This window comes from Balaenoptera borealis, assembly GCF_965194805.1.
Source record: "Balaenoptera borealis genome assembly, chromosome: 13".
Lineage (NCBI taxonomy): Eukaryota > Metazoa > Chordata > Mammalia > Artiodactyla > Balaenopteridae > Balaenoptera > Balaenoptera borealis.
The window spans coordinates 63,347,410-63,365,985 of NC_138870.1; the positions used below are offsets into that span (position 1 = coordinate 63,347,410).

At 35.2% G+C, this 18,576-nt stretch overlaps 1 protein-coding gene across 2 annotated transcripts in view; it reads left to right on the forward strand.

The window, feature by feature from the left end:
* The window catches only part of GLIPR1L2 (GLIPR1 like 2), a 39,768-nt gene extending 23,046 nt beyond the window's left edge, over positions 1–16,722 (forward strand). The window contains exons 4-5 of one of the 2 annotated variants that reach the window (XM_082351741.1): positions 4,822–4,907; positions 16,580–16,722. In XM_082351741.1, the coding sequence (XP_082207867.1) occupies positions 4,822–4,907; positions 16,580–16,656 (163 nt within the window). In that variant the 3' untranslated portion in view covers positions 16,657–16,722. Of the gene's footprint in view, positions 1–4,821; positions 11,311–16,579 lie in introns of those variants that run through there. The other variant, XM_082351742.1, reaches the window with a different exon arrangement.
* The last annotated feature ends 1,854 nt before the right edge of the window (positions 16,723–18,576 follow it).

Consider the following 18,576-nt stretch of genomic DNA (forward strand, 5'->3'; position numbering starts at 1 on the left):
CAATATTCATTGCAGCTCTATTTACAATAGCCAGGACATGGAAGCAACCTAAGTGTTCATCGACAGATGAATGGATAAAGAAGATGTGGCACATATATACAATGGAATATTACTCAGCCATAAAAGGAAATGAAATTGAGTTATTTGTAGTGAGGTGGATGGACCTCGAGTCTGTCATACAGAGTGAAGTAAGTCAGAAAGAGAAAAACAAATACCATATGCTAACACATATATATGGAATCAAAAAAAGAAAAGAAAAATGGTTCTGAAGAACCTAGGGGCAGGACAGGAATAAAGACGCAGACCTACTAGAGAATGGACTTGAGGACACGGGGAGGGGGAAGGGTAAACTGGAACGAAGTGAGAGAGTGCATGGACATATATACACTACCAAATGTAAAATAGATAGCTAGTGGGAAGCAGCCGCATAGCACAGGGAGATCAGCTCGGTGCTTTGTGACCACCTAGAGGGGTGGGATACGGAGGGTGGGAGGGAGACATAAGAGGGAGGAGATATGGGGATATATGTATACGTATAGCTGATTCACTTTGTTATACAGCAGAAACTAACACACCATTGTAAAACAATTATACTCCAATAAAGATGTTTTAAAAAAAAAATGTAGGACCAACAACAACAACAAAAAAAGTGCAAACAATTAATTATATGACTTTTGAACTAAAAAAAAAAAAGAGGGAGAGAGAGAGAGAGATTAGCCTTAGAAAGAATGAGGACCAGTTCTTCAGTTGTATTAGAAAGGAAAGAAAGAAGGGGTAGGTATATTTGTCATATTTAGTGACAGAAAATTTCTCGAGTTCCAGTCTAGGAGCTATTATGATTCTCTGTGAAGTAGAATAGATCATGTCCTGAGAATAAAGGGAGAGACAGTGAAGCTGGAATTTTGAGGACTGGGAAGATATGAAATAGTTATTATGGAACATGAGAGCAGAAGCTGAATAGAGAATGATAGAGATATTCTCTACCTAGTCTAATGATTTTCCTCCAGCAGCACCCAGCAGCCCTGAAGAACATGCAGACAGTAAGATTCCTTCACTTTTTCCAACACTGGGGTTTTGTCAGGTGGATGTAAAGGAAAATAGTGCAAGCGAGTTTCAGGATTTTAGGTAGAGAACATGCAAAGTGATGGACCTAAGCTGGATTGAGAAAAGACAACACGATGGATAGGGAGAAAAATAGGAGAGAAAGTACACTGTGGAACCAGTGAAATTAATGGACAAGTGTGACGGGAGTAAATGAGTTAGCAACCTGGATGGACAGGAGGTTGCAGTCAGTGAGTGGAATGTGTGATTTTGTGAGTTCAGAAGTAGAGCAGATTTAGGAGATAACAAGACGCAGAATGTGGCTACAAAAGTGACAATTATGGAGCATTAGGAAGTTTTATGATGCTGAAGACATCCAATAACATAGAGACCAAGTTATTGGATGAATTATCCATTAGCATATTGTAATCCTCTAGGTCCCAAATTTGTAGACAATGGCACAATTTTGACTAAAAAGCAAAATGGTGAGCCAGATACCAAAGTGAATAAGGAGGCATGATCAGAAGGTAGATGGTATCTTGGGGAGGATTAGAGGATGGTACAACTAAATAATATTAGCCTCAAGGAGCTTTATAGGTGTTTAACTGTGTTCCCTGGTCCTTTAGGTGCAAGATGTGGAAGTGAAGGGAGGAGATGTGACCAACTGATTTTCACAGAAAGTGATATAAAGTGAGGTAGCTTTGCATATACAGGGATAATTTGAGGCAGGAAACAACAGGATCCATACCTTCCTTGACCTAGAATAGGTCCAAGAAGTAGTCATGGAGTTTTGGGCAAAGACAAATATATTAGATGAATCAGAAGAAGAGCCAGATAGAATCTCTAAAAGATAATCTTTGATGCTTATTGCATTGTATTTTTCTCTAGCTTATTGGGATAGATTCTTTAAGTCTACTTCGGAAATCTATAGATGTTTGAATATGAACCAGAAGCCAGCACTGTGATATTTCTCAGTGCCATATGGATGTAGTAAAAGTGAAAAGAGTTACTGTAGGTGGCCTAGTTATTCTGGTTATATAATACGGAAAAATCAATATCTATTTGATGTACTCTGGCCATTGTTCCATGGACAATATACAGACTATATGAGTCTGCACATGGAGAACTTTGAAGAGAAGAATCTATCTACAAATTGTAATTCCTAGATTGTCAATCCATGGAGCTGGATTATCTCCTTCATGAACCAAGTGGCAGGCAATAAAATTTTCCATCACCACCAAAATTGTGTTCTCATTCTGGAACAATGTAGACCTATTATAAAATTTGAATAATGGTTTTCTAATGGACTTTGGGTTGGGCATGGGAATAGTTTACCCATTGGGCTACCCAGGTGACATGTCCTTATCTAGGGCCTGGACACATATCCTATAGGTGGCAATATACTGAAGATATGGCCAGATGCGAGTCTAAGAAAAGTTCCAGAGAACAATGTTCAGAGTCAGGACTTGGTCTCAGCGAACCCCTGGGCTGCTTCTCGGAAAAGGCAAATGCCTAAAGACAGAGAATATCATCTATTTCTTCAGGCACCACCAGGGCAGCTATGAAATTTCAATGGACTTTGCTAGTTGTAGATACTTATCTGTTGTTTCCTCCTAACCCAGCCCAATAATTCCAATTGCAGTTGTGGACTTGTACTGTAGATTCAGACTCAAGTTGCTTTAGGTTAAACTTTTTAGAAACTCAGAACAACAGGAAGATTAACATGAGAGAGTATTAGCTTGCCATTTCTGGCTACCTAATATAAACAGTTTTATAATATTCATATCTTTGAAAAGGAGGGCCCATTGTATTCTAGCACAATGTGAATTTATTTATTTTGATTAATTAATTGATGTATTTATTTATATATTTATTTGCCTTTCCAGAGTTATTCCAGGCCATGGTTATCAGACATTATGGTCATGGGATGATTGGCCTATGCTCCGGGTTTTGGGTTTTTTTTTTTCACATATTTATTAGAGTATAAATGCTTTACATTGTTGTGTTAGTTTCTGCTGTACAACAAAGTGAATCGGCTATATGTATACATATATCCTCATATCCCCTCCCTCTTGAGCCTCCCTGCCACCCTCCCTATCCCACCCCTCTAGGTGGTCACAAAGTACCAAGCTGATCTCCCCATGCTATGCAGCAGCTTCCCAGTATCCATCCATTTTACATTTGGTAGTGTATATACATCAGTGCTACTCTCTCACTTCATCCCAGCTTCCCCTTCACCCCTGTGCCCTCAACTCTGTTCTCTACGTCTGCGTCTTTATTCCTGCCCTGCCACTAGGTTCATCAGTACTGCATTTTAAAATTCCATATATATGCATTAGCATACGGTATTTGTTTTTCTCTTTCTGACTTACTTCATTCTGTATGACAGATTCTAGGTCCATCCCCCTCACTACAAATAACTCAATTTCGTTCCTTTTTATGGCTGAGTAATATTCCATTGTATATATGCGCCACATCTTCTTTATACAATCATCTGTTAATGGACATGTAGGTTGCTTGCTCCAGGTTTTAAAGGCAGTCTGTATAGTGAGTAACTTTTTGCATAGGTACAAGAACAGAGGTCCCCCACCCCAGGGATTTTAGAACAGTATAAGCTCTACTTTTGTGTTGGAGACATCTATTTCAGTGATAAAGAATTAAGGCAGTAAAAGTAAACTACGGTATTAGGTAAAGGTGACTGGATCAATTCTTGGATTTCTTGACGGCTAGTATTCTGGCTGGGATCCAAACAAAATTCATTTCCTTCTTGAAATGGTTTGATTGTGGAACAGTGAAATTAGAGAACGATATATGATCTGCAAATAACAACAGATATCTGTATATCCTTGATGTACTTGAAAGCTTGCCATTTGAGGGTATCAGATACCTTATTGGGTATCGTCAAAAACTTCTGATAAGATATGACTCAGAAATTTGATATTCAGGTTTTTGAATATGTATTTCTAAGGTTTGGCCATTCTTCTAGATGGCCCAGAGTGGCCTAACCAGAGACTTAAATGCCTAATGTTTGTGTTTATAGCTTGCAATTATACACTGAGTAAATAAGCAATCATGTTTAAATAACCACAATTAATGACCCTCTTCTCACTCAAAAATATCTTTTCCCTATCTATCTTCTCTATCTTTCTTATTCAGATGTTTTAAAATATGCTTCCCAATTCATATCTATTTTTGGGCCTCTTTTCCTAACTTACCTCTGGGCAATTGATGTAATAATTTTTTACTTCTCCCCTGTGCTCTGTACAATGGATTAAACCAACTTTGTAAAATCCCATTTACATTTATTTGCTTGTTTATATACTTATGTATTTTTCATGTAGACCTCAAAATAATCCATGCAGCTGGGTATTTGTGACAATAGGCATTTCAGGATTTTGCAAATGTTTCAGAAAACTAATATATCATTTATATATAGCTTTTTATACGTATGTGCCAATCAGGAAGCAATTAGTTATAAAACATTCTATAACATCCATTTTTAAAGGAAAATTTTGATACAAAATAAAAAGAAAGAAGCTCTAAAACTCCCTCATATTTAAATTACAATACTTTAAAATTAATGGGAATTAGTTTCAGAAGAGAGTATTTCTGGGGGAAAAAAAGAAGGGGAAGATTACATCTCCAATTTAAGTACTCCCTTAAGTCCATTTTTAAAATTAAATAGCCTTTATAAATTAACTAAAAATTGGTTAACCATACTATTTAAATAACATAAAATTTGAGACTTTTTCTAACAAAATGTTTTCTGCTTTTTTGTAGAGGAGCTCTGTCAAGAAGTCCTTATCAACGAGGATTAATGTGTTCTCGATGTAGCAGCTATGACAGATGCACAGATTTTCTATGCAGTAAGTTAAAGAAAATAACTGAAACATGAAAAAAATCCATAATGCATTTGATGACAAGAAAAAGAAGTGGTGAACACTAGTCTTTCATTGCCATGTTAATATTGTTCCTTTGTTCAGAATGGTATTGTTATATTATCAAATGTGGTATCAAACGGTATCATCTTTAGATTTTTTTAAACTACACAACCTCTTCTGCCCTCTCTTACTATTATTCCTGCCCCTAAGTTCATACTAGAATCTGAAAGAAGGAATGAGAACTAACAGTTATGCCCTGAAAAAGCTTCTCAGTTAATTCCTGAAATAGCAGCCTGTTTGAGAGTGACTGCTCTAAAGGATGGGGTATTCCAAAACATTCAGAAAGAGGAAAGAAGTAAAGTAGCAAATATTTAATAGCCTTTTATTTTCATTTTTCCCCTAAACATTCAAAAGATAAAAGTAGAAAATATGTTTTATTAAATTTTTCTTTTAGTTTTTCTAAACATGAGAATGTATAATCCAAAAGTATAACTATATCTGGAATATATGATGCTTAGAGGAATGTGGTAGGGGTTAAATTCAGACAGTAAATAAGGGGCATATTAGGCTTTTGTGTTAAAGAAACTAGTGAACAATTTCATTATATGCCACTGCTGGAGTGACTCCACCGTAACATTTCTTCCCTTGCTTCATTTGAATCAAGATGCAAAACCTTGCTCTTCCTCTTCGCCTTTTCTTTCTCTTCCTGAAAATATCCAGACCTAAAGCCATTGGGTAGGTCAGAAAGAGGTAGGCATCCACACAGAGGGCATCCAGATGTGACATGTTAGAACCTAAGCAAGAAGACAAGGGATTCATACATGATGTAGTAGGCATGGGGAAAGAGCCTAAGTAGGGGGAGAACAGTGTCCACATGGTATGGCCTTGTATGGGAAGTTAGAGCCCTCATGGAGTGAGGTGAGTGTACCTGCATGAGGTCAGGCTTGGGGTATAAGATCAGGGTAAAGGGATGTCCATGCAGGAGTGGCTCACTATGTGGTGTCAGAGTCCAAGCAAAGTGAGGATAGAATCCACATGGGGTGGGAAGGAGAAGCCTGACCTAGCGTATCAGAGTCTGAGCAAGTAAGGAAGGCATCCATGGAGGTATGGTCTGGAACTGTGTTGGAGCCCAGGCAGAATGAGGAGAGGATTCACATATAGGGTTGATCTGGAGAGAGGTATTAAAAACTAAACAGGTAAGGGGACATCCATATTTTAGGGCAACCTCACATGAAGTGTCAAAGTCCAAACTAGGTGAGGAAGCCTTTATTGTGGGGGAGGTGGCTTGGCATGGTAGGGGTCAGAGCCCTAGTGGGGTAAGAAAGGAATCCATACATTGGAGAGGTCCAAAGCTAAGTTTCAGAGTCTGAGCAGGGTAGGAGAAGGGTACAAGTGGAGGATCCACCTGTAGGTTGCCAGATTACATGGTGGGCACCAAGTTAAATTTGAATTTCAAAAAAACAAAAAATATTTTTAGTATAAGTATATCCCAAATATTGCATGGGCTATACTTATGCTTAAAAAAATTTTTGTTGTTTTCTGAAAGTTGAATATAACTAGGCAACCTATATTTTTATTTGCTAAATCTGGTAACTCTACCACCCTAAAGTGGAGTATCAGAGCCCAAGCAGTAAGAACAGGGTACCCATGTCGAGGAGGGAGTAGAAGCAGTGACGGGAGATTAGAAGCATACTGGAGGACGGATCAAATAAGTAAATAGATTAAGGATAATGGAGCCAGTTTTCTCACTGTATTTGTACTCTGTATTTCCATTGTATTTGTACTCAGTGGAGTACAAATATGAACAGGAAGTAAACAAGCATGAATTTTGTGGTGATGATTTGGAATTAGAGGTATTAGAACTTAAGGGTTTCAATAAATATAAATAAACATAGATGTAAATATTTGTATGTGTATGTATCAACATACATATATTCCCTAGCTCTGAGAGAGCCTTGGAACAGTGTCCCCCCGACCCCTAAAGCAATGAGCACAATAGTACTCAGATCTTGGTTTCTAAATTCCAGTCTGCACTAAAGGGAACCAGGGCTCACTGGAGAAAGGTCAGATTCAACGGCTGGGGCAGGAGAAACATAAGATAAGCCAAAGCATCTTTTTATATCTGAAAGCAAGGAAGTGCTCAAAGAGTGATGGAGACATGTAACCAAAAGGACACAGAAGCCATCTTAAAGGGCTCTTACTGGTCAAATCTGGGACAATTTGAGCGCCAAAATAATGATAATAGTAGTCAGTTATAACTCACTGGCTTAAAACAAGAAACTATGATTCATACTGATATAAATTAATAAATGAATAAATTAAAAGTTTGATGAGTAACAGTTTATTTGCATAGTTCGGAAGTAACTCCCCATAGAAATACTTAATTACTAAGGGAAAAGAATAACTTCACAGTGGAGCAGCCTGGCGGACATGACCTTAATAAAATGATCAAAGTGAACATCACCAGCAACAGGAAGTATCAAAACCAAAACCCTGCACCACCTGAGAGAATACAATGAAGAGAGCACATCATCACTTCTGTGGTATTCCTACGAAAGATACAAAACCTAATCCAACCACAAGGAAGCATAAGTCAAAATTGCAGATTTGTTTAAAAAACTGAGGATTTCTCCACAAAATAAGTGGCTTGTTATCTTCACTAGTGTCAAGATCTGAATGTCAAATTGAATGAAGAACTGTCCCAGACTGATGAAAATAAAGAAATAGAAAACTAAAGTTATTGAGGTATGAATAATATGAAGAAAGGAAGCTACGGGAAATATGCAATTGGCTCAGTTTCTATCATTAGTAGCTTTAAATACGTATTTAACATCTGAGCAGATAAGACTAGTAAACTTCAGTTGCAGATTGGGGCTGTATTTCAGAATCATTAACATATGGATAAGACTGAAAATGTGAAGAAGGAAGAACATACTCAGGTACAACTCACCCAAATAAAAATAGACAGAAGAATGGTATACCAAGAATAGAATCCTAGGAAAAAAAGAGGGACAAGGAGAAGAGGGAGTCCTAGTGTACCCTTTCTTCTTTTTTAAAAAAATAAATTTATTTGTTTGTTTATTTGTTTATTTATTTTTGGTTGTGTTGGGTCTTCGTTGCTGCCCGCGTTCTTTCTCTACTTGCGGCGAGCGGGGGCTACTCTTTGTTGCAGTTTGCGGGCTTTTCATTGCGGTGGCTTCTCTTGTTGCGGAGCACGGGATCTAGAGTGTGCGCGGGCTCAGTAGTTGTGGCGTGTGGGCTCAGTAGTTGAGGCACGCGGGCTCTAGGGCGCACAGGCTTCATTAGTTGTGGCTCGTGGGCTCTAGAGTGCAGGCTCAGTAGTTGTGGCACAGGGGCTTAGTTGCTCCGTGGCATGTGGGATCTTCCCGGACCAGGGCTCGAACCCGTGTCCCCTGCATTGGCAGGTGGATTCTTAACCACTGCGCCACCAGGGAAGCCCCCTAGTGTACCCTTTCATTAAAGTGTGCTCATTGAATTGGCAATATGAAGATCATTAGGGACCTGAAAGTAGTTTCAGAGGAATAGTAGGGTAGCAACCAGATTTCTATGGATTGAAAGTGAATGGAAAGTGAGAAAATAGAAATATCTAGGACAATATCACTCTGTCAAAAGTCTTGGCTGAGGAATTCCCAGTTTAAAATAGCATCTTACTAGTAGGTTCCACCAAAGCTTCTCCTAATTCTCCATTAAAATGCCAGTAAAAACTCTTTCATTTAGCTAATCAACAAATATTTAGTCAGTGATAACTATGTGCCAGACATTGCACCATGCAGGGGGTGTAAAACGATAAGGAGAGAGACATACTTTCTGCCCTCTTTGAACTTACAGTCTAGCTAGGAAGATAGGCATTTAAAATAAGACATAATATTACAAAATATAAAACTATCATTTAAATTTATTCATTTATTTATTTAAACTTCTATGAATTTTAATATATGTATAGATTCAAATTATCACCACTCCAATCAGATAGAGAACAGTTTCATTATGCCAAAAAAGTACTCCTTTGTGTTGTCCCTTTATAGTCACACCTTCCTTCCACTCCTAATTCTGGCAGCCTCCAAGCTGTTCTTCACCATTTTAGTTTTGTCTTTTTGAAAATGTCATATAAATGGAATCATATAGTTTGTAACTTTGAAGACTGGCTTCTTTTGTTCTCATGATCCTTGGAGATTCATCCACGTTATTGTATACATTAATACTTCATTCTTTCTTTGCTGAGTAGTAAGTATTCCATTACATGGATGTACCACAGTTTGTTGTTCTTCATTCACTGAAGGACATCTGGGTTGTTTACAGTTCTTGGCAATTGTGAACAGAGCTCCTATAAACATTTGTGTATAGATTTTTGTGTGGATATATTTTTATTTCCCTAGGGTAAATACCCAGAAGTGAGATTACTGGGTCATAATGGTAAATATGTGTTGAACATTATAGGTAAATACCAAATTTGTTTCCTGAGTTGAATACCATTTCTCATCCCCACCAGCAATGTATGGGAATTCCAGTTGCTTTGTTTTTTCATGAGCACTTGGTATTGTCAGTATGTTTTATTTTAGTCATTCTAATTGGTGTGTAGTGGTATCTCATCTTGGTTTTAATTTGTATGCCGCTAATGGCTACTAATGTGGAACATCTTTTCAAGTGGTATTTTCCCTCATTATGTCATCTTTGGTGAAGTGTCTATTCAAATCCTTTGCCCATTTTTTAGTTGGATTGTTTATCTTGAGTTTTGAGAGTTCTTTATATATTATAGGTGTAAATCCTTTGATTGATATATAATTTGAAAACATTTTCTCCCATTCCATATCTTGTCTTTTCATTCTCTTGACAGTGTCTTTCATGAAGCAAATGTTTTAATTATAAAGTCCAACTTATCAATTTTTTTTCTTTTACAAATTGTTCTTTTGTTTTCATGCCTAAGAACACTTCACCTAACCTCAAATATTTTCTCTTATGTTTTCTTCTAATAGTTTTACAGTTTTACATTTAGATCTATGATCTATTTTAAGTTAATTTTTGAACAAGATGTGAGGTTTATGCTGAAGTTCTTTGATTGATTGATTGATTGCACTTGGAAGACCAAGTATTCCATCACCAGTTGTGGAAAACACTATCCTTTCACCATTGAATCACTTTTGCACTTTTGTCAAAAATCAGTTGAGCTTATTTGTGTGTTGTCTATTCTGTTCCATTGATTTATGAGTCTATCCCTCTACCAATCCACACTGTTTTGATTAATGTAGCTATATAATAGGCCCTTAATATCAGGTAAAGTGATTCCTCCTACTTTAATTTTAAAATATGGTTTTAAAATGCCTGGCCTTTCCATATAAGTTTTAGAATAAGCTTGTCTTTGTCTATAAAAAGTCTTTCTGGGATTTTGATAGAAAATGCATTAAATCTATAGATCAATCTGGAGAGAATGGACATTGACTATACCGAGTCTGCCAATGCATAAACACAATTTGTTTCTGCATTTTGGGGGAGAAACATTTTGAGTTCTTTTATCAATGTTTTGTGATTTTCAGAATATATATTCTGTACATATTTTGTTAGAGTTATCTCTAAGTGTTTCATTTTTTTTGAGCTGTTGTAAATAGTATTTTTAAACGTTTTGGTTATCTTTCTGTTACTGATTTCTAGTTTGATTCCATTTTAGTCAGAGAACATACTGTATATGGATATCAGTTCTTTTAAATTTTTGAGGTTTGTTTTTTTCACCTAAGATACATTCTACCTTGGTATATATTCTATGGGTGCTTTAAAAAGAATGTATTTCTGCTATTTATGTGTTCCAAAAAATGTTAATTTGATTCTGTAGGTTGATGGTGTTGAACGTCTATATCCCTAATGATTTTCTACCTAGTTATCCTATCAATTTTTAAGAGAAGGATGTTGAAGTTTCTGGCTATAATTGTAGATTTTGCTATTTTTCCTTTTAGTTCTGTCAGGTTTTTTTGTTTGTTTGTTTTTGTTTTTTCATGTGTGTTGAAACTCTGTTGTTAGGTGCACGTACAATTAGAATTATTATACTTTCTTGGTGAATTGACCATTTTGTCAATAAGTGATGTCCCTCTTGGGGCATTGGATGAAGGTAGTCAAAACGTACAAACTTTCAGTTATAAGATAAATAAGTACTGGGATGTAATATACAAGATGATAAATATAATTAACACTGCTGTATGTTATATCTGAAAGTTATTAAGAGAGTAAATCCTAAGAGTTCTCATCACAAGGAAAAAAATTTTTCTTTTTTTTTACTTTGTATCTATATGAGATTATGGATATTCACTAAACTTACTGTGGTAATCATTTCAAGCTGTATATGAGTCAAATCATTATGCTGTATACCTTAAACTTATACAGCATTAATAAAACTGGACAGAAAAAAAGTAATGTCCCTCTTTAATCCCAGCAATTTCCTTTACACTGAAGTCTATTTTATCTATGTAAATATAGGCACTTCAGCTTTCTGTTCATTTATGCTTATTTTTAAACTGCCTATATTTCATATAGACAGCATGTAGTTGGGTCATGTTTTTTAATCCATTCTGACAATCTCTGTTTTAATTGGTGTGTTTAGACCACTTACATTTAATAAAATTATTACAATGATTGGATTTAGGTCTGCCATTTTATTTGTTCTCTGTTTTTTCCCTCTATTTTTTATTGCTGTTTCCCTTTTATGCCTTCTTTTGTGTTATTTAAACATTTTTCAGTGTTTCATCTAATTTGTCTATTTTGGTTTCAACCTATCTCTTTGTATAATTTTTTCAGTTGTTGTCCTAGGGATAACAACATGCATACTTAACTTTTCACAGTCTATTTAGAATCAATATTTTACCACTTCATTTAGAATGTGGAAACCTTACCACCATATAAATCCCTTTACCTTACCCCATAGTTATTTACATATTAAATCTACATACATTGAAAATGCCATCAATGTTATACTTTTTGTTTTCAACTCTCAAATATATTTTAAATAATTCAAGAGGAACAGAATAGTCTATTATATTTACCCAGATAGTCTATTATTTTTATCATTTTGTGGCTCTCCCTTCAATTCCTGATAGTGCAGGTTTTCTTCTGGTATCATTTACCCTCAATATGAAGAATGTACTTTAGTAATTCTTTTAGAGAAAGTTTCCTGGCCACAAATTCCCTTAGGGTTCCCTCATTTAAAAATGTCTATATTTCTTCATTTCTGAAGGTTATTTTTGCTGGATATAGAATTGTTTTCTTGACAGTTCTTTCCTTCCAGCACTTCAAAAATATTGTAGCAGCCACTCCCTTCTGGCCTCTCTGGTTTCTGATGAGAAATCCAGTCATTTAACTCTTTCTTGCTTTATAGGTAATGTTATTTTCCTCTGACTCCTTTCAAGATTTTATTTTATTTTTTTGTCTTTAACTTTCAGCAGTTTTATTTTAATGTGTCTGAGCATGGATTTCATTGGGCTTATTCTGTTTGATGTGTGCTCAACTTCTTGAATCTGTAGGTTTATATCTTTTTCCAAACTTCAGAAGTTTTCAGCCATTATTTTCTTATTTTTTTTTTTTTCACCATCACACTCTTTCTCTTCTCCTTCTGGAACTCTGATGACATGAATATTAGACTTTTTGTTGTCCCACAGTTTCCCTGGGACTCTCTTCATTTTTTAATCTTCATTCTCTCAGATTGGATCATTTCTGTTGATCTATTGTCTTTAAGTTCACAGACTCTTTCCTTTGTCATCTCTATTTTGCTATTGAGTGCTTCCAGTGAGTTGTTTTGGTTTTGCTTTTTTGGTGAGACCCGAAAGCAGAAAACCCAGCCAAGTCATGCTGGGACTCCTGACCACACAAACTGTGAGGTAATAAATGTGTGTCATCCTAAGTTTGTGGTATTTTGTTACACAGCATAGAAAATAAATGATACTGAAAGAAAAAAAAACTGATACATGATCTATACAAAAAAGACTCAAAGAAAAATAGAAAAATGAACAAACAAATGGCAAAATAATACTGCCATCAATCTCCAGAACATCCTGCCATGGAACAGACAGGAAATGAGAACAGATATACCATCTTCAAAATAATCTTAATAAAGAACCTTAAAACAAGAGATCAAAGCAAAGACACAAAGATCAAGAAAGATATGGCAAGATAACAGAAGATAAAACCACTGGCATACCACAGGAAAAACACGGGGAAAGAAAGGTAAAATAATTACAGAAGTAAATATCACATTGAAAACAGCACAAGGAACCAAAAATGCTGGAAAACACAGTAAATGCAAGCAAGGAATTTAAAAGATTAAAGAGAAAACTATAAATATGCACTGATAATCAGATTTAACACATGAATAATTAGAGGCCCTGAAGAACAGAACCAAATTAATAGAACAGAAAATAAAGCTATAGCTAAATATATAGATATTTAAAGAAATAAAACCTTCAGAAATAGAAATTCTCGAATGTGCATACTATGGAATGTAAACGGGGGTGGCCACTATGGAAAATAGTATGGAGGTTCCTCCAAAATTAAAAATACAACTACCATATGATCCAGCAATTCCACTTCTGGGTATTTATCCAAAGAAAATGAAAACACTAACTAAAAAAGATTAATATACTCGCATGTTTATTGTAGCATTATTTAGAATAGCCAAGATATGGAAACAACCTAAGTGTCCATTAGTGGATAAATGGATAAAGAAAATATGACATATATATATATATATATACAATGCAATATTATTTGTCCATGAAAAAGAAGGAAATCTTGTCATTTGTGACAACATGGATGGACTTTGAGGGCATTATTCTAAGTGAAACAAGTCAAACAGAGAAAGACACGTACCATATGGACTCACTTGTATATGGAATTAAAAACAAACAAACAAACAAACAAGCCAAGCTCATAGATACAGAGAATGGATTTGTGGTTGCCACAGGTGGGTGGATGAAATGGGTGAAGGAGGTCGAAAGTACAAACTTCCACTTCCAGTTATAAAATAAATAAGTCATAGGGATGTAATGCACAGGATGGTGACTAGTTAATAATACTGTATTACATATTTGAAAGTTGCTAAGAAAGTAGCTCCTAAAAGTTCTCATCACAAGAAAAAAAGATTTTGTAACTATGTATAATGACAGATATAAAATGGACTTATTGTGGTGATCATGTCACAAAATATACAAATATTGAATCATTATGTTGTGCACCTGAAACTAATATAATGTTTTATGTCAATTATACTTCAATTTTAAATAAAATAAAATAAAAAACCTTGTAAAGAAAAAAAAGTGTATACTATGTGCCAGGAAAATGTGACACAAAGTAGTCACCATCTAGACATCCCCGAGTAAGTTAGAAGAAAAAAAAAAGAATCCTTTAAGCATCTAAGCAAAAATGTAAAATCATTTATTAGAGAGTTTAACAGTCAGTTGAATCAGAAAAACAGCCACTGTAAGTATTCTGACAATACAGTGTTTAGAGTAGGAAATATAACTTATATGAATGTTCTAGGGTAGTGAAGATCAGAGAAGTTGCCATGAAAAAAGCAGAGGAAGCATCGTCAAAAGGTCAGGGAAGCAGACACTGAAGACCTCTTAGCCTGGAGCACCAAATAGGTGGTTCTCAAAAGCTTACCAGGAAATTGCTGCAATTCTCAGGAATCTTTGAGAAAGCTCCCACAAACTGCCTCAGTGTTCAGCAGCAAAGAAAATAGTCTTCCATTCTACCAAAGAGGTAACTGTGAATCTCACATCCATTGAATTCTCTGGCCAACAACCACCTCTGAAGAATAATGGTCTTCTTTTAAATAATCCAAATTTCACTAGCAGTCCTGTGTTTGGCAAACTCTAACCTGAAGCTATACAGAGAAAGGAATTCACAGAAAGATAGTTAGGTCCATTTTCAGCTCTACAATACAAAATCGACTTTACACTGGTATGATAGTAATGCCACATTGGCAATTGACAGTCCTGCATAGAAGAGAAAAATTCAGGCTGGCCTCAAACTTCTCTACAATAACAATCAATGCTAAGAGTCAGCAGAGTGATGCCTATATTGTCCTTAATACAAGAAATGTCAACCAAGAATTTATAAACAGCCCAAACTTATTATTCACATATAAGCAATTAGACCAATATTGTGGATACATTCAGTAACTTGTGGTATATAGTTCTCATGAGCACTTCTTCAATAAACTACTAGAAGATGACTTTCACCAAAAAGATAAATGGAAAAGCAAAAAGCTGCACTGAAAGAACTGTCCTTAAGCATTGAATCTTAACTGATAGACAAAGACTAAAACAAACCTGAAGGTTATAATTATAAAACAAACTGTACAGGTAATAAATTCTGGTTATATATATATATATATATGTATATATATATATAGAGAGAGAGAGAGTATACACATAATATATAATATACATAAAATTCATAAAACTTGGGAGGAGAAGAGAGAGGAAGAAAAAATGTGCTTAATTTCATCACCTTTTATAGCCAGGAGCCAAAAGATATTATTTAAATCTGATAAATCAAACAATAGAGATGTAAGTAAATTTAAATGTATTTAAATATGTAATCAAGTACAAAAGTAAAGGAAGAATGTAATGAATGAAATTTAGTGATGAGAACTGAAGATGAAAAGAAGAAATGTACTAATTACATCATTGCTCGTACTAAGCAATAAATGGGTATAGATACACAGAATGAAGTAGAGAAAATACAGACTATATGGTAAAAGATTTTTTTTAAGGAGCTCTGAAATAGAAATTATTTTGTAAAATATGAAGTAATAAATAGCCAAGCACAAAATGCTAAAATAACTTCAAAGATCCACCAGAAGTTCATTTCATCTCCAAGGTGCCTGAGGAGTGATTTCTAAATTTTCCTCTAAGGGTACCATCATTGCAAGACAAAGCCCTGGTTGACATTGGGCTCTCTATGGGTGAGACTGCATTTATTCTCCCACTCTCCTTTCTAGTGGAATCTGGGAATGATTGTTTGACCTTCTCTGCCCAGGTAAGCAGAGGAAGGGAAATTTATTTCCTGAAAAGTATGATAGCATTGGGCTAGATAGCAAAAACAAGGAATACCAGGCTCTATAGTTAACCTTGCCATCTAGGAAATGAAGAGCAACTGAAAGCTTCTGAAAATAAGAATTAAATGAGTAAAGTGAGTAGATTCAGAAAATTAATTTTGAATGATCTTGGGGGGAAGTGGCGAGAAGAGAGATAAAAATAAGAGATGTTCTAACAAGACATTGTAAATTAACTATACTTCATTTTTTGAAAAAGAGAGATGTAGAATTCTAGAATGTCGAAGATGGAACAATCTTTTAAAGGCAGGAGTGGAGTGGCTTATATAAGTTGACAGGATTTAGAGACAGAATTAGTACTAGAATCCACACCTCTTCCTCCTATACTTCCGTGCTCTTTCTGGCAGACCAGGAGGACTTTTACTAAAAGAAAATATGTTGTACTTTACAATTGGCTACTGGTTGAAAGGAAGACATCAAAGATGAGAGCATGGTGCCTGAAAACTAGAAGAATGATATTATTATTGTTGGGAAACATATCTAATATTCTAGGAAAAGAAGAAATTTTATGTAACTTTATGAACCTTCTTTTTCTCTCTAGGTAACGCAGATCGTGACCAAGCCATATGTATGTATTGTTGTCCTTTATTTCTTGAACGATTTCACTACTTTATATGAAATCCAGCTTTCAATTACTTCTTTATTTACAGATTACCGATTTTGGTATCCAAGATGGGAAGTACCCCGGCCAATTGTGTGTGATCCACTGTGCATACTTATTTTATTTCTGAGAATGCTGTGTTTTTCACTAAGTGCCACAATTGTTTTGATAGTACAGTCTCATTTTCCAAATATATTATTGGAAGAAGAGATGGTTTTTATCCCTGAGGTAACTGGGCCAGCAAAGGAGGAGGAAGAGGTAGAGAAAGAGGAAGAGGAGGAGGAAGAGGAGGGGGAGGGGGAGGAGGAGGGGGAGGGGGAGGAGGAGGGGGAGGAGGAGGGGGAGGGAGAGGAGGAGGGGGAGGGGGAGGAGGAGGGGGAGGGGGAGGAGGAGCAGGAGGAGGAGGGGGAGGAGGAGGGGGAGGAGGAGGAGGAGGACAGGAAAAAAGAGGAAGAGGAAAAGGTGGAGGAGGAGGTGAAGGGGTAAGATTTACCACTATCATAGGACAAAAATGTAATACAAAAAAGGCAAAACAAATAAAATAAAAAACACTGAAAAAAAAACCCCACTGAGCTTTAACAAAAAACAATATGCACAAACCACAATTGCAACACTTTTTATTCCCTTCTCTTTCCCATATTTATTCAACACATTTAAATTTGAAAAACAAAGAAACAAACAAAAAAAAAACATGTATTTTATAGTAAGTACTGTAAGACAAGTTCTTGGACACTAAGAACAAATAAAGATGCAATGACAGAAATACTAAAAACAGATTTGACCAGTCTAATTAATCTAAGATTTCACTATGTTATTCTGATAAAGAATGAAATTTCCACTTTCTAAATATGTTTCTATCTCTGTGTTTTAAGTATTTTTAAATGGGTTAAAAAAATTCTTGAGTATTAAATAAGATTATACATGTAAGGTGCTTAGGACCATTCCAAGTTCAGGACAACCATTTGATAACTTTTCATTTTGTTGTTTTTATCATTCCTATATCACAGTTGTTATTGGTGGTGATGATGGTGGTGATATTTTCCATGTGTTATCAAGGCTTCTAATACCATTATTTATCTTTGTAGTATATGTGTTTTGGAACGGCTTAAGTGGTATTTGTACATGCTGTTAGGAGACAAATTTATTATTGCTACTTTATGTTCAATATTTCATTAAAGCCTTGCTGTAATTCTTTACTAGGCTATACAATTTTTTGACACCAAGGGCTAATAAATGTCAAAAGTTTAATTATTTGTGATTGAGCAATCTGGCTGCTTCCAAATTTATGTTATAAAATAAAATAAAATATTTTAAATAGTTATTTACTTATAGTTATTCAATATCTATAGTAAAAGTTCATAAATTAGTAATATAAATTAACTACATACCACTTGTAGTACTAATAAGTGAACTGAGTAAAAATGCGTAACATAAGCAAAATACATCAAATGGTATAAACTTGATGTTTATTAACTGTATTATATCAAAAGCCTGCTCTTAAATGGGACAGCATGAGAATTATATAAAAAAACAATGAACTATCCTCTTGTATTTGATAGTTTCTGGTTCTTTGTTTGTTTGTTTTCACTTGCTTTGTTTTGTTTTTCAAGAGCTCTGAGATAGATATAGATATAGATATAGATATAGATATAGATATATAAAATTTCCATAAAGTCAGCCTCTTTTCTACCCAGCCTCCTGAGATAAAGCCTGAGGTAGAGAAAAGGGCTGGTTCTCTACAGTGATTTTATTTATTATTATTATCTTATATTTGTGTGTCATTTCATAGCTTCCAAAGTGCTTTCACATAATTATTTAATACTCAAAGCCACTCTGTGGAGTTGGTATTGCTTCCACTTTTAAACTGAGAAAACTGATTTTGCATTTGCAAAGTGGTTCAGTCTAGGACTGAGAACAAATTACTTTCTGAACATTCT